This window comes from Mobula hypostoma, chromosome 2 (assembly GCF_963921235.1).
Source record: "Mobula hypostoma chromosome 2, sMobHyp1.1, whole genome shotgun sequence".
In the NCBI taxonomy this organism is placed as follows: domain Eukaryota; kingdom Metazoa; phylum Chordata; class Chondrichthyes; order Myliobatiformes; family Myliobatidae; genus Mobula; species Mobula hypostoma.
The window spans coordinates 21489480-21508504 of record NC_086098.1 but is presented as its reverse complement, the minus strand read 5'-3'; the positions used below and the strand labels follow the sequence as shown (position 1 = coordinate 21508504).

At 40.2% G+C, this 19025-nt stretch overlaps 1 protein-coding gene across 1 annotated transcript in view; it reads right to left on the bottom strand.

The window, feature by feature from the left end:
• Window positions 1–19025, bottom strand: part of hsf2 (heat shock transcription factor 2) — a 45652-nt gene that overhangs the window by 22538 nt on the left and 4089 nt on the right. Inside the window, exons 3-4 of the mRNA XM_063033992.1 lie at window positions 10075–10202; window positions 2762–2886 (exon numbers count right to left, since the gene is read on the bottom strand). Of these exons, the coding sequence (XP_062890062.1) occupies window positions 2762–2886; window positions 10075–10202 (253 nt within the window). The remainder of the gene's footprint in view (window positions 1–2761; window positions 2887–10074; window positions 10203–19025) is intronic.

Genomic DNA, 19025 nt, shown 5'->3' with positions numbered 1-19025 from the left:
AGCATTCTCATCTTGTAAAATTGAGGCTTTGGTTCTCACTCTAAACAAAAAACTAGACTAAGTGATTACTATACATTACAGATTTTATCCACTTAATGAGATTTTAAATTCAGGGTCCCATCTGGCACTTGGGAGATGTAATAGACTGACTGACACTACTTCAAACAGGATGGGAGTTATTCCTTTATCAAAGCAGGGGTTCCCAACACTTTTTATGCCATAGACCCGATACCTTTGACCGAGGGGTCTGTGGACCCCAGGTTGGAAATACCTGCATTAAGATTAATTGATCCTATCAGACTGCTCATGGTGGATGCTTCCTGTATGCAATATGGCTAACATATTTCCCATATTACAAAAAAAACCTTCAATTTAAAATTACTTTAACTATAGAGCATTTTGTGACATCCTTATGCATTAAGTGGTTCTGCAGAAATGTAAAACTCTTTCATTCTCTCCAAGACCAAACTATTGATCCTAATCTGCAGTGTCCAGACATCTGTGTGGTCCAAAATAGATCTTGCTCAACCAATATCAAAACTTCTAACTCTAAATTCTACTGCTCTAGGTAAAAGGACAGGCATCCTGTTGGCCTCGGGTAAATTTTATGGACCTGCAAGTCTTTTTGTACCTTTAATATTCCTGGATTTATTTATTTATTGCCATGCGGCATGATGTAGGCCCTTCCAGCCACACAGCCCAGCAATCCCCCATATTAATCCTAGTCTAATCACAGGACAATTTACAAAGACCAATTAACTGACCAACCAGTACGTCTTTGGAATGTGGGAGGAAACCGGAGCATGCGGAGGAAACCCACACGGTCACATACAGAATGTACAAACTCCTTACAGGCAGCGGCGGGAATTGATCCTGGATCGCCTTTACTGTAAAGTGTTGTACTAACCACTATGCTACAGTGCCACCACCACTTCAAGTACTTTATTTTATTTTTTTTAGGTCCAAAGTATAAAATATTATTTATGATATAATGCTTTTATTTACATTGCTTAAGATGTTCTTTCATGTGCCATCTGATAAAAGATTATAAATATGATTAATTGCAAATCCACTAGTCATATCTTGATATTGTTCTTTTCTACCATGCAGTCAATTCCAAATTGACTGGCATTCCCTCATTACTTCAATTACACATTCAAAAGATTTCACATTTTACCAGCCACAAGTAACATTAATGAAGTTACCTAGCCTCCTTTAAAAAAATGTTCAGTCAGCAGTCTAAATTTATAATTTCTCCTAACAATAGACATTAAGCCATCTGGTAGATAGCAGTTAGTACTCACTTTCTTTTCTCAAACAGTAAATGTGCATTTTCCAACCCCCAAATAGCTTCTTAATCAAATTGGTTGATTTAGGAGAAGCTATTTGGGGGGGTTTTCATTAAAAAAGAACTCTACTAAGGTCACCTGTCTTGGGAAATTGTCACTCTAACCCATTTTCTTTATTATTTTCCTTACATTGAAGTGGTCAATTCCTATCCAATTTATTACTTACTTGGAAAATGCGGCATGCTAATTGTTTTAATACTGTAAATATTAGTATAAAGTAATTATTTTCTAATCTCTCTATTCCCTATTTAAAATACATTGTCAATTTTCAAGTTTTCCTAACTTCATTTGCAGCCGATTTTGTTCTTCCAGTCACAAATATCAGCCAATACATATTCTGCTGTATATCTCTTTTATAGGTGCTGTTCTTTATTTTGTTTCGGCAATTATGGATCTTACTCATCAAGATTAATAAGTTTTGCAGTGAACTAAAGTTACTCCTGAAGAGACTGCTTACTTCTCACTTTATTCATGAGAAGCTTGGTCTAGTTTAATACGGATGGTGTGAATTATCCTACAACATTTGACCGTATCTAAATCTTCTTTTCTTTTTCCACGTTTGTTATTAAATAAAAGTCTAATTGCCATTTAACTATTAATTGAACTTGCTTCACTAATATATGATCTCTGGCTTTATTAGTCCTGCTTGATCTCACTGCAGAAAACTATTCCAAATCCACAAAAAATATTTTTTTCTGACAAGACCAATATCCAACTCAATCAAAAATGCAAGTTATAAAGGCTATCAAAACATTTCTAATCATTTCATTTTCATTTATTCTCTTAATTTTCACGTTGCTCAATTTAAACTACACAATAGAAGACAGTGACAGCAACCACTGCAATCAGAAATACATTTTTTAAATACATTAATTTTACCTATACAAATTCCCCATCACGGGAATCTCTTAACGTCTATCACTAGCAATTTCAAACTTAATAATTTTGGCTGTATCTATCTTGTCACCATTTTCCACATTCTTCCTTTAGATCTGATAATTATTGTTGAAATACAATATTTCAATACAATAATATTTCTATACAATAATAAAAGATCAATATCATTTTTCCAAAAATAGAACAGGAACCATGGGGAAGAAATAAAAATCATGGATGGTGCATCATGATCTATCTTTCTTAAATGAAGAAAGCATTCCCTTACAAAGATATTTCAAAATAATTTATTTATATTTTATAAAATTTAAGCAAATTTATTTTATTTGGTCCTCCTTACTCAGAGAAGGCATCCAGCAAAATTTGAGTGCCTAGCATTTAGGAAATCCAGTTCTCAGTTTGTTCTAGTAATTATTGCATCGACATGAACCAATAAACCTAAGGACAAGAACAGAAAATTCCATTCCCATTTTGTAGCCGGGTTAAGGAAACAATTAAGAAGCACTACGTAGCAATACCATTTCAAGGAAGTTAATCTTGAGTCAAGGCTTTCTTGTTTTGCTTGTATTTCTTGAACACTGGATAAAATAGCATTCAAGCCCTCCTGTTGAATTTTAGCTTCATCCGGTTTAATTGAGGATACCTACGATACCATAAGCACAACTATGTTACCAAACACAAACACAAAATGTGGATTTACACTGAAAAGCTTTTAAAGTCCTCACAAATTTCTTCAATTAAATCTTGATTTGTGACTAGTTAGAAATGTAAATTAGAAAGTCATCCCAATATATTTAAACACAATTTACAAGATTAGGACATAACAGTAAAACATGTAGAGACTTTATAATGCCTATACCCATTACTGTAGATATCAATTACTTAAAGAGTAGTAGGCTGCCATTGATCCTAGGGGATCACGGGTTTGCGCTTCTGGTGGACTGTGTCCTCTCCAGGGCGCAAGCCTGGGCAGGCAGATTTGAAGAACCGGCTGTTGCCCATGCAGCAGCTTTCCCCTCTCCACATCACTGATTTAGTCCAAGGGAAGGGCAAGTGTGGATACATCTTGGCATCAGTGTCGTCGAAGAGACTCCCAGAATGAAGTTGTAAACAACATTAAACTGCTTTAGGGGCCCCAGCTCTGGATTTTTCCCCCTCGGGGTTTACTCCCCTTGGGTAGGTACATGGATGGTTGGGAATGGAGGGCTATGGTCCCAGTGAATGTTGATGGGAGTAGGCAGTTTAAATGGCTTGGCACAGACTAGATCGGCCAAGGGGCCTGTTTCTGAGCTGTACTTTTCTATGACTCTAAATTAGTCATATCAAGTTCATTATAATTTTGTAACAGAAAATAGATCTGCAAAACAGTAATGCAGTGCGTATGGGAAAGGGTTAAGAAACTGATGTGTTGCTAAAAGCTAGAGAGTAAAGGTTTTCAGTTAGACAAAAGTGATACAAGATTGGTATTTAGCAGTCTTTCAAGGACTGAAATGCAATCCACAAGTTTATGGGAAAATAGCAATGTTTTACAAATAGACTTTTGAAAAGGGGTTAACAGATTTAGAAGGCACAATCCCAGATTCATTTTGGCTCAGTAATTCTAGGTATGCAAAAGGTCCTCATCCTTGACTATTCACAAAAGACCAGATATTAAAATTACAAAACAATGTAATGGGCCGCTCTCTGAGAATTAAGTGGTGGTGCAATAAGTACCTTTGCCAAACACAAATAACATCTTAATGCTTCAATTATTACTAAGCTAATCTGTGACCCCTTATTGTTGCAGGCCTGGGGACTTGTCCCTCAAATGTTAATCATCTCCATCACCAGAAAACTCTCAGCAGGTTCCTCACTTTTGGTCTTCCACCCTCAACCCTCAACTTGTTTCCCTATTGAACTGCTCTCAAACCCAAGCCTTCCATACCAGCATTTCCAGCAAGTAGGCCACTGCCTTATGCCTTTAGCATATCTTCAATATAAACCACGTCAGGAGCAATGTTCCCTCTAATTTGTAATACTAGTGTGCGGAAAAATCTTGTGCTGTGCAATTTTTTGCCCAATGACAACAACATGGGCGCAGAGTTTTTAAGTGGAAGTAAACCTGCAGCTATTCTAAGGATAATAAACTACCAGGTTCAGTTCATTGCTTAAAACAAACAAAATAATACAGTGAGTCTTATTTCTCATATACTATATGGCAAGAAGTAATAATATCAATCTTTTCATGTTATTTAAGTTGTTTGAAATGGTCAAACAAAAGTTATAAAATTACAAAGCTAGTTGACAAAATCTGCACTCTCATAAAACATATGCAGCAGGCCTATAGTGGGTATTGAAGGGTTTTCTTGCCGAAGCTTTTGCACGCCATCCACATGTGATTTGTTTGCTAATTAACACTTCAAAAAAAGTCAAGTTTCTAAATATCACTCTACTTCTTCCTTTTTGCTAATTCTCCAGCAACTTTTGCATTATGCCAATACATGCAGGTAACACCAGTTTCTGTATTGTACATAAATATTTCTCACAGCTGCACATTCCTGACCATATGTTCTTTCGGGTTAGCAGTTTCTACTGTTTCATTAAGTATTTCCACTTTAAATTAACTAGCAGATCTTCTGCACTTCATGTTCTTTGCTTGTTTGGAATGCGACCAAGTGAATCAACAATTTCTTCAATAAAAACAGTATAAATAAGCCAGTTCTAAAGTCTGCAGATGAATCGTTGCAAACCCCATGTTGTCAACACTGTCTGCATCAGAAACCAGAAAAGGAAATGTGATTGTGTACAATCATGAAATATACCTCACATGCCAACGAGATAGACAGTGACAAACTTTGGAGCGCAGTTTAAATTCCTTTGTGCATAGTAGGGGAATTAAGGGTTATGGGGAAAAGGCAGGTAGGTGGAGATGAGTCCATGGCCAGATCAGCCTTCATCTTATTGAATGGCGGAGCAGGCTCGACGGGCCAGATGGCCTACTCCTGCTCCCATTTCTTGTGTTCATATGCAGCAAAAGATGTGTGCATGCATACACCTTACAGGGAACATTGGTCAGGAGGGAACAATCAGAGTTTAAAATGGCCAAGTCATTAATTGACACATATATCTTGCAATTAGTTTGCTTGTTTCAGCCAAAAACTATTACGACGTCCATGCTCATCAAAAGCACATTTTAAAGCAGGCAAATAACACAAGAGAATATCTGGAGATGCTGGAAATCCAAGCAACAAGTGGAGGAACTTAGCAAATAACACAAGTTGTTTTCTGTAACCATGGAACTTCCAATACATACTTCAATGCAGGTTTCTATCACTTGTGTTGCTTATATTTTCTGCCCCATCGTGTCATACTTTGGTTTACATTTCATCCCTTCAGTACCCTGTGCTGTAGTCACAGGCTTTTCCCCAGGGCTGAAATGGCTGACACGAGAGGGCACAGTTTTAAGGTGCTTGGAAGTAGGTACCTAGGAGATGTCAGGGGTAAGTGTTTGTTTGTTTTTTTATGCAGAGTGGTGAGTGCATGGAATAGGCTGCCGGCAACGGTGGTGGAAGCAGATAGAATAGGGTCTTTTAAGAGACTCCTGGATAGGTACATGGAGCCTAGAAAAATAGAGGGCTATAAGTAACACTAGATAATTTCTATAGTAAGGATACGTTCAGTACAGCTTTGTGGGCCGAAGGGCCTGTATTGTGCTGTAGGTTTTCTGTTTCTATGTGTTCTTGAGGATGGTAAAACTGTTTCAGCGACACTGGTTCAATTCTAAGCTCTGGTACTTTCTGCATAGAGTTCGCAGATTTCTCTGCAACTGCACTGGGTTTCCCCAGGGCGATTAGTTTTCCCTCCTACATCCTATAATAAGCACATCGGCAGATTAATAGCTCACTTTAAATTGGCCCTGTTGCTTAGTTGAGTAGATATGAGATTTTGCATGTGCTGAAATCTTGAGCTACAACACAAAATGCTGAAGGAACTCAGCAAGTCAGGTAGCATCTATGGAGAGGCTGATGACCACCGCTCCCTGGCCTTTAGCATTATCATGGAAAAGGATAGAATCAGAGAGCACAGGAAAATTTTTATTGGGGGAAAGGCAAATTATGAGGCTATAAGGCTAGAACTTGCGGGTGTGAATTGGGATGATGTTTTTGCAGGGAAATGTACTATGGACATGTGGTCCATGTTTAGGGATCTCTTGCAGGATGTTAGGGATAAATTTGTCCCGGTGAGGAGGATAAAGAATGGTAGGGTGAAGGAACCATGGGTGACAAGTGAGATGGAAAATCTAGTCAGGTGGAAGAAGGCAGCATACATGAGGTTTAGGAAGCAAGGATCAGATGGGTCTACTGAGGAATATAGGGAAGCAAGAAAGGAGCTTAAGAAGGGGCTAAGAAGACCAAGAAGGGGGCATGAGAAGGCCTCGGCAAGTAGGGTAAAAGAAAACCCCAAGGCATTCTTCAATTATGTGAAGAAAAAAAGGATGACAGGAGTGAAGGTAGGACCGATTAGAGATAAGGGTGGGAAGATGTGCCTGGAGGCTGTGGAAGTGAGCGAGGTCCTCAATGAATACTACTCCGGTATTCACCAATTCACCAACTTGATGATGGTGAGGACAATATGAGTGAGGTTGATGTTCTGGAGCATGTTGATATTAAGGGAGAGGAGGTGTTGGAGTTGTTAAAATACATTAGGACAGATAAGTCCCTGGGGCCTGACAGAATATTCCCCAGGCTGTTCCACGAGGCGAGAGAAGAGATTGCTGAGCCTCTGGCTAGGATCTTTATGTCCTCGTTGTCCACGGGAATGATACTGGAGGACTGGAGGAAGGCGAATGTTGTCCCCTTGTTCAAAAAATGTAGTAGGGATAGTCCAGGTAATTATAGACCAGTGAGCCTTACGTCTGTGGCGGGAAAGCTGTTGGAAAAGATTCTTAGAGATAGGATCTATAGGCATTTAGAGAATCATGGTCTGATCAGGGACAATCAGCATGGCTTTGTGAAGGGCAGATCGTGTCTAACAAGCCTGATAGAGTTCTTCGAGGAGGTGACCAGGCATATAGATGAGGGTAGTGCAGTGGATGTGATCTATATGGATTTTAGTAAGGCATTTGACAAGGTTCCACATGGTAGGCTTATTCAGAAAGTTAGAAGGCATGGGATCCAGGCAAGTTTGGCCAGGTGGATTCAGAATTGGCTTGCCTGCAGAAGGCAGAGGGTGGTGGTGGAGGGAGTACATTCAGATTGGAGGATTGTGACTAGTAGTGTCCCACAAGGATCTGTTCTGGGACCTCTACTTTTCATGATTTTTATTAACGACCTGGATGTGGGGGTAGAAGGGTGGGTTGGCAAGTTTGCAGACGACACAAAGGTTGGTGGTGTTGTAGATAGTGTAGAGGATTGTCAAAGATTGCAGAGAGACATTGATAGGATGCAGAAGTGGGCTGAGAAGTGGCAGATGGAGTTCAACCAGGAGAAGTGTGAGGTGGTACTCTTTGGAAGGACAAACTCCAAGGCAGAGTACAAAGTAAATGTCAGGATACTTGGTAGTGTGGAGGAGCAGAGGGATCTCGGGGTACATGTTTGCAGGTCTCTGAAAGTTGCCTCACAGGTGGATAGGGTAGTTAAGAAAGCTTATGGGGTGTTAGCTTTCATAAGTCGAGGGATAGAGTTTAAGAGTCGCGATGTAATGATGCAGCTCTATAAAACTCTGGTTAGGCCACACTTGGAGTACTGTGTCCAGTTCTGGTCACCTCACTATAGGAAGGATGTGGAAGCATTGGAAAGGGTACAGAGGAGATTTACCAGGATGCTGCCTGGTTTAGAAAGTATGCATTATGATCAGAGATTAAGGGAGCTAGGGCTTTACTCTTTGGAGAGAAGGAGGATGAGAGGAGACATGATAGAGGTATACAAGATAATAACAGGAATAGATAGAGTGGATAGCCAGCGCCTCTTCCCCAGGGCACCACTGCTCAATACAAGAGGACATGGCTTTAAGGTAAGGGGTGGGAAGTTCAAGGGGGATATTAGAGGAAGGTTTTTTCCTCAGAGAGTGGTTGGTGCGTGGAATGCACTGCCTGAGTCAGTGGTGGAGGCAGATACACTAGTGAAGTTTAAGAGACTACTAGACAGGTATATGGAGGAATTTAAGGTGGGGGCTTATATGGGAGGCAGGGTTTGAGGGTCGGCACAACATTGTGGGCCGAAGGGCCTGTACTGTGCTGTACTATTCTATGTTCTATGAATGGTGGCCAAAATATCAACTGTTTATTCCTTTCCAGAGATGCTGCCGGACTTGCTGAGTTCCTCCAGCATTTTGTGCGTGTTGCATAGGTGAGTAGTAGAATGGGTAGATTTGGTGATAATTTGTACTTTTCTCACCCATTAATCCTGCAATTATTACCCTTGTAGTTCTGTTTTTCAGTTTTATCCTCTTTCCTAGTTCAACCAATGTTATCAGAGCCCAAGTGGACCACAATAAGTGTTCCTTTCCCTCCCATCTCAAGTTCCACTCCAGCTCAAAGGGAAATCTTTGACCTAGGCACTGGGCAAGTTACAGAGCCTATGCTCCAAAGAACCACTTCTCTTTTAAATGTCTTGCCTATCATCTTATGCCCTCTACTTCTAGATTCCTCTGCTCCTGGGCAAAAGATTCTGGCCATGTATCCAAACTATGCCCCTCAACAAGGTCACACCTCAGCCTCCTGCATTCCAATGAGAATAAAGACAGCCTATCCAACCTCTACTTAAAGATAAAGGCAAAATCCTGGTGAATCTTTCCTGCACTCCTGTAGTGTGGTGACAAGAACTGTATACCATACACTTAGTGCAGTCTAATCAATTCCAAACAATTGAAGCAGGACATCCAACTCTTATACTTAATGCTGAAGCTTATGAACGCAAACCATACAAAGTAATTTTTTTCCACTATCCTCTCAGTTTCAGGGAGCTATGGACTTTACCCCAAGGTCTCTCTATATATTATAAGGTCCCTGTCATTTATCCTATATGGAATATTTTGGTGTAATTTAGCACCTTGCCAGGGTGCTTCGAAAGGCAGATATGAGATAACTGCTTCGCTAGGATCAGAAAGGCGAGTCGAGGTAAGGATGTCAAAACTGCATTTGCATACTGGCTGTACACCAGATAAACAACTAAAGATAATGCTCATGAGACAAAGATTTTGATAACATTTTCATAGCTAGTCCCGTAATACAGGATAAATTGGTCCCAGTACATAATTAAAAATGAGTTTCTTTTAATACTGATATATAATTAAGAAATCGATCTGTATAGTCATTTTCAGATTTCAGTAGTACAAAAGCAATACTACACATTCTGGAAATAGAATTACAAAAAAAACATTCTCAAGCAGCTGACCATTTTCAGCTTTTATTTTCCTTTCTGATGTCAACAAGCTATGGGCATGTTTTGAACACCAGATATGTTTAGTAAGTTCTTTAACATTTTTTGCAGAATTTCCTGCTAAATGAGGCTACTTCAGCATTTAGCAACAACAATGAAATCCAATTTAAACTTGTCTCCGATAAAGAGCATCACAGATGGACTCATTGGGGGATGCTCTCATTTCAGATTTGATATACGTCATGAATTCACATGGATCCTTTTGGATTAAGATTCTTTTGTTTAGCTCTCTACTTAAACATTAATCATTTACAACTGTTCTTATTTAAACTAATGCATCACCCCTTGAAAGAAACAATATAAAGAACCAAGGCAAAGAACAAAAGTACAGTAAATGGTTAACAAAACAGGAAAAAGGGAAAAATAAGAGATGCATTTTTTTCGCTCAGCACACTAGAAATTATGGCACTTACCTTTCGTTTTATGTTTTCCAATAAGTCATCTTGCCCTTGCTTGAAAAATGGATGTTGAAACTCTACAGGTCCATCACGTTCCTGTTTAACTATACCTCCATCGACATGCAGCACTTTACGAAAGCCATCTATAAAGCATTTACAGATTACTTCAGCTTTAGGGAAAGATTCTTGAAAGTCACTTGCTCCAGATAACTAAAAACATATTGGGATTTTAGTAACATGGTAAAAATGATAAGACGATAAAAAAAACAAATGATACAAACTGAAAGGAGGGAGACAATGGGGGAATCATGACAACAAGCAGATCCTAATTATTAAAAAGCTCAGTCGTATAAGCAAAATAAAACATACTGTTGAAAGCTTTTCATTCACTTCAATTAACTATTTTCAGTTAGACTCTTTTTTTGGAAAGGGCAGTCATTCTCACCACTGAAATTTAGGTTGTGTCCAAACTGAGGACTGGTGAATGCATGCCCCTTGGTAGCAGTTAATGATCCCATCAAGCAGTAAGTACACTAGCAAGATATTAAATGTTCAGAAAGCATTTGTCTCACTCCTGTCTATAAGAGAAAACTTCCAAGTCAGACTGGCTGAAGATACAGCAAGTTGTTGGTTAGTCTTCAACACATCAGCTAAAGTAATAAAGATATACTCAAAAATGGGAACATCTTAGAGATCATGAAAAAAAAGACCTTCAAAAGGTACCAGACATGAAAAACATCTGCAACAAGGAGAATGGAAAAGCTGAGTCTGTTCACCTTAAGAGTTATGAGGAAATCTAACAAAAAAAATTCACAACCATTAAGAATTCTGGTAATTACTAGTAAAACTGTTCATGACAAGAAGCCAAAAATGTAACATGATCAACTTAAGAACAAAAGGTTAAATGTGAAAAACTTATTCTGACGCAGGGTCTTGACCAAAACATTGACCATTCTTCCCCTTTAAAGATTTTTCCCCGACCACGAGTTGTTCCAGCAGCTTGTATTTTTCTCCATTACCCTGGGTTTCAACTTCAAACACTGTCAATAATTTTTAGGTATATCCAGTGGTGTTCCTTGTGACTGTAGTTACTAGACCGAGGACAGTTTAAATAAAGTGCATTGAGGTGAGGGTGTGAGGTGGAAGATGGTAAAATGAACTATAGGAATCTGACATTCATACAGAACTTTCCCTGCACAATTCACAGAGCACACTAGATATATGCGCATCACTAAATTTTAGGGTGGATATTAAACTTGCATTACTGAAGGACGGATTTCAATATACACTAAGTGGCCACTTTATTAGGAACACCTGCTCGGTAATGCAAATAGCTGGTCAGCAATTCAACACGTAAAAGCATACAAACATGGTTAAGAGCTTCTATTGTGTTTCAGACTAAATATCAAAATGGGGAAGAAATGTAATCTAAGTGGCTGATTGTGGAATAACTATTGCTACCAGGTGGGCTGGTTTGAATATCTCCGAGCTGCTGATCTCCTGGGATTTTCATGCACAACAGTCTCTAGTCTAGAGTAGTGGTCACCAACCCGTCAATTGTGATTAACTAGTCGATTTTCGAGACTTTCCCAGTAGATCCCGAAAAAAAAAAATCAAAAATAAATACACAAATACTGTTGTAATGTGAGCATTATAAAAAATAAGTAATACTAATTAGGACAATAGTAAAATAGCAATACTTTCGCTACTGAAAGCTGTTTGTAAAGACAGATTGCTTCTGGGTTGCGGGGTTTTAGTTCCATTCTTTCTGCCCAGTGCGCATGTGCGTAGCTCCACTGCCATGCACCGCATTTTCAGCGTGGCTTGTGCTGCATCAAAGTGACCAATTAGATTAGATAAGAGTACAGACTGTAGCAAACATCAATACTTTATACTTTATTGCCGCCAAACAATTGGTACTAGAACGTACAATCATCACAGCGATATTTGATTCTGCGCTTCACACTCCCTGGATTACAAATATTAAATATTAAAAATAGTTAGAATTGGTAAATATTTTAAAAAATTAATTATAAATCATAAATAGAAAATAGAAAAATTGGAAGTAAGGTAGTGCAAAAAAAACCAGAGGCAGGTCCGGATATTGGGAGAGTATGGCCCAGATCCGGGTCAGGATCCGTTCAGCAGTCTTATCACAGTTGGAAAGAAATACGGCACTCGCTCGTGATATCCTGATAGCATGGCGGAGGCTCCACGAAAGAAGGCGAAAACGTACAACTTCCATCCAGAATGGGAAGAGAAATTTCTGTTTACCTTGGTGAAAGGCAAGTGTGTGTATATGTTGTGCCACCAAACACAAGCACTGACTAAAAGAGGGAATCTGGAGCGGCAGCGCAACACCAACCACCAGGAATTTAAAGACACCTACCCCAAAAAGAGTGCAATCCGTGCCGGGAAAGTTGAGGAGCTGAAATCTAGCAATCATTTTTCACAAAACATGCTGCTCAAAATAAGGCTGCTATTGAAGCATCATTTCATGTGAGTCACCTTTTGGCTAAACACAAGCTTTTACAGATGGCGATTTATTCAAGGACGCAATGGCCATTACCACAAAGACTATTATTAATGACTTTAAAAACAAAAACGACATCACAACCGCAATACATGATATACCGCTTGGCCCTGCAACAGTAACGAAGAGGGTAGAGTCACTGTCAAGAGTTCGTGAACTGACTTGTCACTCTGTGAATATTTTTCACTGCAGTTCGATGAATCCCTGGATGTAATGCAAACAGCTCAGCTTGTTGTATTTGTCAGAATAGCTTTCCAGGATTTTACAACAAAGGAAGACTTCCTTACTCTTTTGCAATTAAAGGAGAGAACGAGAGGTGAGGATATTTACAATGAGTTTAACAAATATGTCCGTGGAAATTACATCCCCATTCATAACCTGGTGGCAATAACAACCGATGGGGCCCCAGCAATGCGTTGGTTTTATAACACTAAAAGTCAGTGCCTACTTCGGGTCAACTTATCTATTAGAAATTGCATTTTCACAGATGAAAATTATTAATTCTAAGTACAGGAGCTGTCTTACTGACAGACACCTCACAGACTGTCTCACACTGGCTGTCTGTAGTTATGAGCCAAATTTCAGGGAACTAGCAGGAAGTATTCAGCCCCAGTCATCACACTGAGCGCAACAGTCAATTTTTATTCATTTATTTTCCATGTTGAAATAAAATTAAATAATGAAAATTAGAGTTAGAGGTGTGAAGTATTGTAATATTCATAAAGAAAGACAGCTATGGCTTGCTTGATATGCTAGCTACAGTGTTTTCTTGTTTGAACTAATTTGAAAGTTTGACAAACGTATTTTGTGTAATTCAAATACAATTAGCCCAAATAAAAGGCCTAAATAAAAGGATTGGAAGTACCATGAGCTGTTTTTTCTCTAAACGATTTAGTAGGTAGATCTTGCCTTTCTTTATGGTCGAGGTAGGGGATCTTGGGCTTAAAAAGGTTGGTGACCACTAGTCTAGAGTTTACAGAGAATGGAACAATAAACAAAAAAAAATCTAGTGGACAGCAGTCTGTGAGCAAAAATGGCTTGCTAATGAGAGAGGTCAAAGGAGAATGGCTAACCTGGTTCAAGCTGACAGGAAAGGTGACAGTAACTCAAATAACCACTTGTTATAACAGTGGTGTGCAGAAGAGCTTCTCTGATTGCACAACGTGTTGAACCTTGAAGTGGATTAGCTAGAGCAACAGCAGACCACACTGGGTTTCACTCCCCTATCTAATAATGTGGCCACTGAGTATATGACCAAAAGCGTCCACCCACTACAATTCATCTATTGCTTAGTGAGTTTACAATCTATAGGATTCAATTTTCCAAAAATGAAGAGTGAAGATGGCAACTCGCCTGCGCATGCGCAGCCCTCCGGTGAAAAGTGATATCATATCTGTTAAATAGGGGCCGCGGACAATTCTGATTTGATGGAGAATGGACGTGAAAGCACAGAGGAACATCTGGAGAAATTTCTGAAACGCTCATTCGCTGCTGTCGTTATTGAGTGGTCAGGAATCTTTCAGAGGGTAGGCCTCAAAATCCCCGGCCTTGCCTGCTTTTGGTGACCGAGAAGGAGGTCGAATTGTTCGGACAGAGATGGCGCTCAGTACTCGGTGTTGGACAGCTGATCAGACCTTGAAGTTTTCGGATGACTCAGAGTCGGACTGTGTCGGCATGGCAGGGAGAGTTTTTCTTTCTTCTCCCGTCTGCGTGAGATGTGGGACATTTAAGAGACTTTGAACTTTACAGTGCTCATGGGCTTCTTCATCAAGTTATGGTATTGTTGCACTGTTGTAACTATATAATTATGTGGTTTTGTCAGTATTTTCAGTCTTGGTCTGTCCTGTGTTTTCTGATATCACACCGGAGGAAATATTGTATCATTTCTTAATGCATGCATTACTAAATGACAATAAAAGAGGACTACATGTCTTCATAATCTAAAAAAAATTACTACGTAGATCATTCAGCCGATGATAAACTTGAAGTTAATGAATTGTCTTATGTAGCTGTAGGGCTAAAAGCTAAACCTTGGACCATGATCGGGGGAAAGTCCTTCAACTAGCTGGGTATAAACAGAAAGCTTGATAATAATTATAATTTTCTTCACTGTCTATTTTTTCCCACTCCATCCAATTTCACCCAATAACCTTGCTTGAGTCAGAAGCAAATTGAATGTAAAAGCAATAACTACACTAATATTGTTCAGCTTAAACCACTGATTACATCTTCAACCACAAATACCCACCACTAAGCACACCTTTCCTTCGCCCCCACTTTCCGCGGGAATCGCTCTCTATGCAACTCCCTTGTCCACTCATCCCTCCCGGTACTTATCCTTGCAAGTGGAACAAGTGCTACACCTGCCCCTACACCACCTCAAACGGTCCTTCCAGGTGAGGTGACACTTCATTTGTGTCCATTTGGGTCATCTGCTGTATCTGGTACAGCCTCCTGTATATCGGTGAGACATGTCATAGATTCAGAGACCACTTTGCCAACTGCCAAAATCCATCTGCCAGAAAAAGCGGGATCTCCCAGTAGCCAACCACTTCAATTCTACTTCCCTTTCTTATTCCGACATGTCAGTCCACAGTCTCTTCTATTGCCACAATGAGGCCACACTCAGGTTGTGGATGCAACACCTTATATTCCCTCTGGGTAACTTCCAACCTGATAACATGAATATCGATTTCCTCAAACTTCCAGTAATTGCACTGCCCCCCCTTTACATTCCCCCATTCCTGTTTCTCTCTCTCTCACCTTATCTCCTTACCTGCCCATCAGCTCCCTCAAGTGCTCCTCCCCTTTCCCTTTCTTCCATGGTCTTCTGTCCTCTCTTATCATTTCTCCATTTCCCACTTCTCCAGCCCTTTATCTCTTTCAGCAATCAACTTCCCAACTCTTTACTTCAACCCTCCCTCTCTCTCGGTTTCACCTATCACCTTGTCCTCCCCTTCCCCCACGTCCTTACTCAGACTTCTCATGTTTTTATCCCAGTCCTGATGAAGGGTTTCGGCCCAAAACATCAACTGTTCTTGTTGCAACATACATCAAAGTTGCTGGTGAACGCAGCAGACCAGGCAGCATCTGTAGGAAGAGGTACATTCGACCTCTTCCTAGAGATGCTGCCTGGCCTGCTGCGTTCACCAGCAACTTTTGCTTGAATTTCCAGCATCTGCAGAATTCCTCCTGTTAACGCTTTTAAAAATTGTTGTTGTTGTCTGGCTTGGAGAGCATGTCTTATGAGAATAAGTTGAGTGAACTTGGCCTTTTCTCCTTGGTGCAATGGAGGGTGAAAAGTGACCTGACAGAAGTGTATAAGATGATGAGGGGCATTGATTGTGTGGTTAGCTAGAGGTTTTTTCCCCCAGGGCTGAAATGGCTAACACGAAGGGGGCATAGTTTAAAGGTGCTTGGAAGTAGGTACAAGGGGAACGTCAGAGGTAAATTTTTCCACACAAAGAGTGGGGGGTAATGTGGAATGCACTGCCAGCGACGGTAGAGGCAGATACAATAGGGTCTTTTAAGAGACTCTTAGGTACATTTGGCTTAGAAAAATAGAGGGCTATGCGGTAGGGAAATTCTAGGCAATTTCTAGAGTAGGTTACATGGTTGGCGCAACTTTGTGGGCCGAAGGGCCTGTAATGTGCTGTAGATTTCTATGTTTCTATTTACTCTTTTCCATAGATCTGCCTGGCCTGCCAAGTTCCTCCAGAATTTTGTATGTGTTGCTTACATCTTCAATTCAAACTTGTTCCACATAGAATATATAGATCATCCACAGCTTATGAACACCCAGCATATATACAGCCAGTATGTGGGAGATTGCACTTAGGAGGCTGGAAGATGGATTTCAGGATGCTGTGTGACTGTAGGCAGGCAACTGTTCTTGAAACTAGCTGGAACTTTGCAACATCAAACCCACAAAGCAAAAGTTCTCGTTAACACACTGATGTCAATGTTGCAAATCTATTCTAGAGACATGCCATCTGGGCCAACAGCAGTGGCTTTTTTAAAACCATCAAAAGCATTTAAAACCTCACCTACAATGAAATCTTTTAAAATGTTATTGGTCAGAAATAGCCTCATACTAAATTTATTAATATCAGCTGTTTAACAAGTGTAACAAAACAAGATTTAAAATCGCTTCTCCAGACCATCTATTTCTGTGAGACTATCCATCATAGCAGGCATCTTCTGCCCTATGAGAATTTGGTTTGTGGCTGGCAAACTGGCTAACAAATAGCTGTCAGGAATGGAAATCATCCAAAACTAGGGAAGGACATATTAATGTTGCAATAAAAAGGATGGACAAGGGATTGAATTGCCTGGGACTGTGCTCTATGGAACTTTGGAGGAAGAATGGGGAGGGGGGTAATTTATAGAGACATATAAAGTTGTGAAATGAATAAACAAGATGGGGGGGCAGCTGTTATCACTGGTGAATGGGCCTAGATCTTGGGGACACAGCCTCAGGTTTTGGAGAATATATTTGGGATAGAGAGGATTTTCCCAGAGAGCGGTGAATCGGTGGCATTTTCTACTCAGGTAGCAACAGAGGCTACCTCTTTATGTACATAGATATTTTTTACATAGCTGGGGAAATTAAGGGTTATAAGGAAAAGGAAAGCAGGTGGAACTAAGTACATGGCCAGATCAGCCATCTTTTTGAATGGCAGAGCAGACTAAACGGGTCAGATGGCCTAGACTTATTTCTGATGTTATCCGGGGCCAAACACATTAATGCAATCATGAAGAAGGCACACGAGGGGCTCTACTTCATTAGGAGTTTGAAGGCATTTGGTATGTCATCAATCTCTTGAGAATTTCTACATATATATGGTGGTTGGCGAGCATTTTGACTCGTGCATCACTGCCTGGTGTGGATGGTTGCAGGAAGCTTCAGATGGTTGTAGACTCAGCAACCTCCATCATGGATACAACACTCCTCTCCTCCCCCATCAAGGATATCTTCAAAGAGGTGCCTCAAAAAGGTGGCAACCATCATTAAGGACCCACACCACCCACCCCAGGACATACCCTCTTCTCATTACTACCACGGGGCATGAGATAAAAGAGCCTGAAGATTCACACTCAACATTTTAGGAAAGCTTCCTACTCTCCACCAGATTTCTGAGCAGTCCATGAACCCAAAAATGCTACCTTGCTATTCCTCTTTTGCACTATTTTAGTTTATGTTTTGCACTGTACTGCTGCAGCAAACCAACAAATTTCACAACCATTGACACCGATAATAAACTTGATTCAAGGGTGAAGAACATTTATTAGAAATAGAGTAAAAATAGGCATCCTGTTATCAAAGAATCACTACTTTGATTGTTACCAACAGGAAATCTAGCAAAGTTTTCACAGAAATGGGAATATAGCAAGATGTTAAAGAGAATAGGATTGATTAAATTGTGGATAAGGAGAGGACAGGAGGAAGATTCATGGGGTGTTAGGACCAGTTCTGGCACCGAAGAGGCCAATTCAAGGTGGACAGAGTACACCTCAGTAGCAAGGCTATCAGCCTTTTTGCGAGGACTGGAGAAGGAATAAGCATTCCTTCTTATTCCTTCAAGTATGAGCATGAAGTAGTGAAAAAGAATAAAGTTTTGAGTTAACAAAGGATATTAAATTGGGTATATTAAAAGCAAATCATTTGACCAACTCAAATGATTTTTTTAAAATACAAGTTACAGAAGGTGTTTGAAGTGAATGCAGACTTCAATGTGGATTTACAAAAGGTGTTTATGAATGTGCTATTTGTAAAACTGAGGTTGATGGATTAAAAGTCTTTATAAATAAGTGCTTTCAGACAGAATGGAGAAGATGGAGGCTCGACTCAGCTCGCAGCGGCCACTCCGGTGAATGATTATCTGTTATCTGTCAAGTAGGGTGCCGTGCATAACCCTGATTTGATGGAGACAGACGTGAGAGCATGGAGTAACATCTGGTGAAACTTCTGAAATGCCTGTTTCACTGCCGCTGCTACTGTGTGATCCAGAATCTCCGGAGGGAAAGGCCCCGAGTCCTCGGCTTTGCTTGTTGCTCGGCAGCCAGGGCAGAGTCGAAGTGCTCGGCAGAGATGGTGCTCAGTGTCGGAGGCTCGAAGTTTTCGGACGGACTCAGAGTCGGCTGCGGTCGGGTACTTCCAATGCATTGGCAAGTTTGCAGCGCTTGGAGGTTCATGGCAGGGAGAGTTTCTCTCTTCTACCTTCTGCGTGAGATGATAGACTTTTTTTTTACCGTGCCCATGGTCTGCTCTTTATCAAATTATGGTATTGCTTTGCACTGTTGTGTAAACATGTTATAATTATGTGGTTTTGTCAGTTTAGTCTTGGTTTGTCCTGTGTTTCTGTGATATCTTTCTGGAGGAACACTGTATCATTTTTTATTGCATGCATTTCTAAATGACAATAAACGAGGA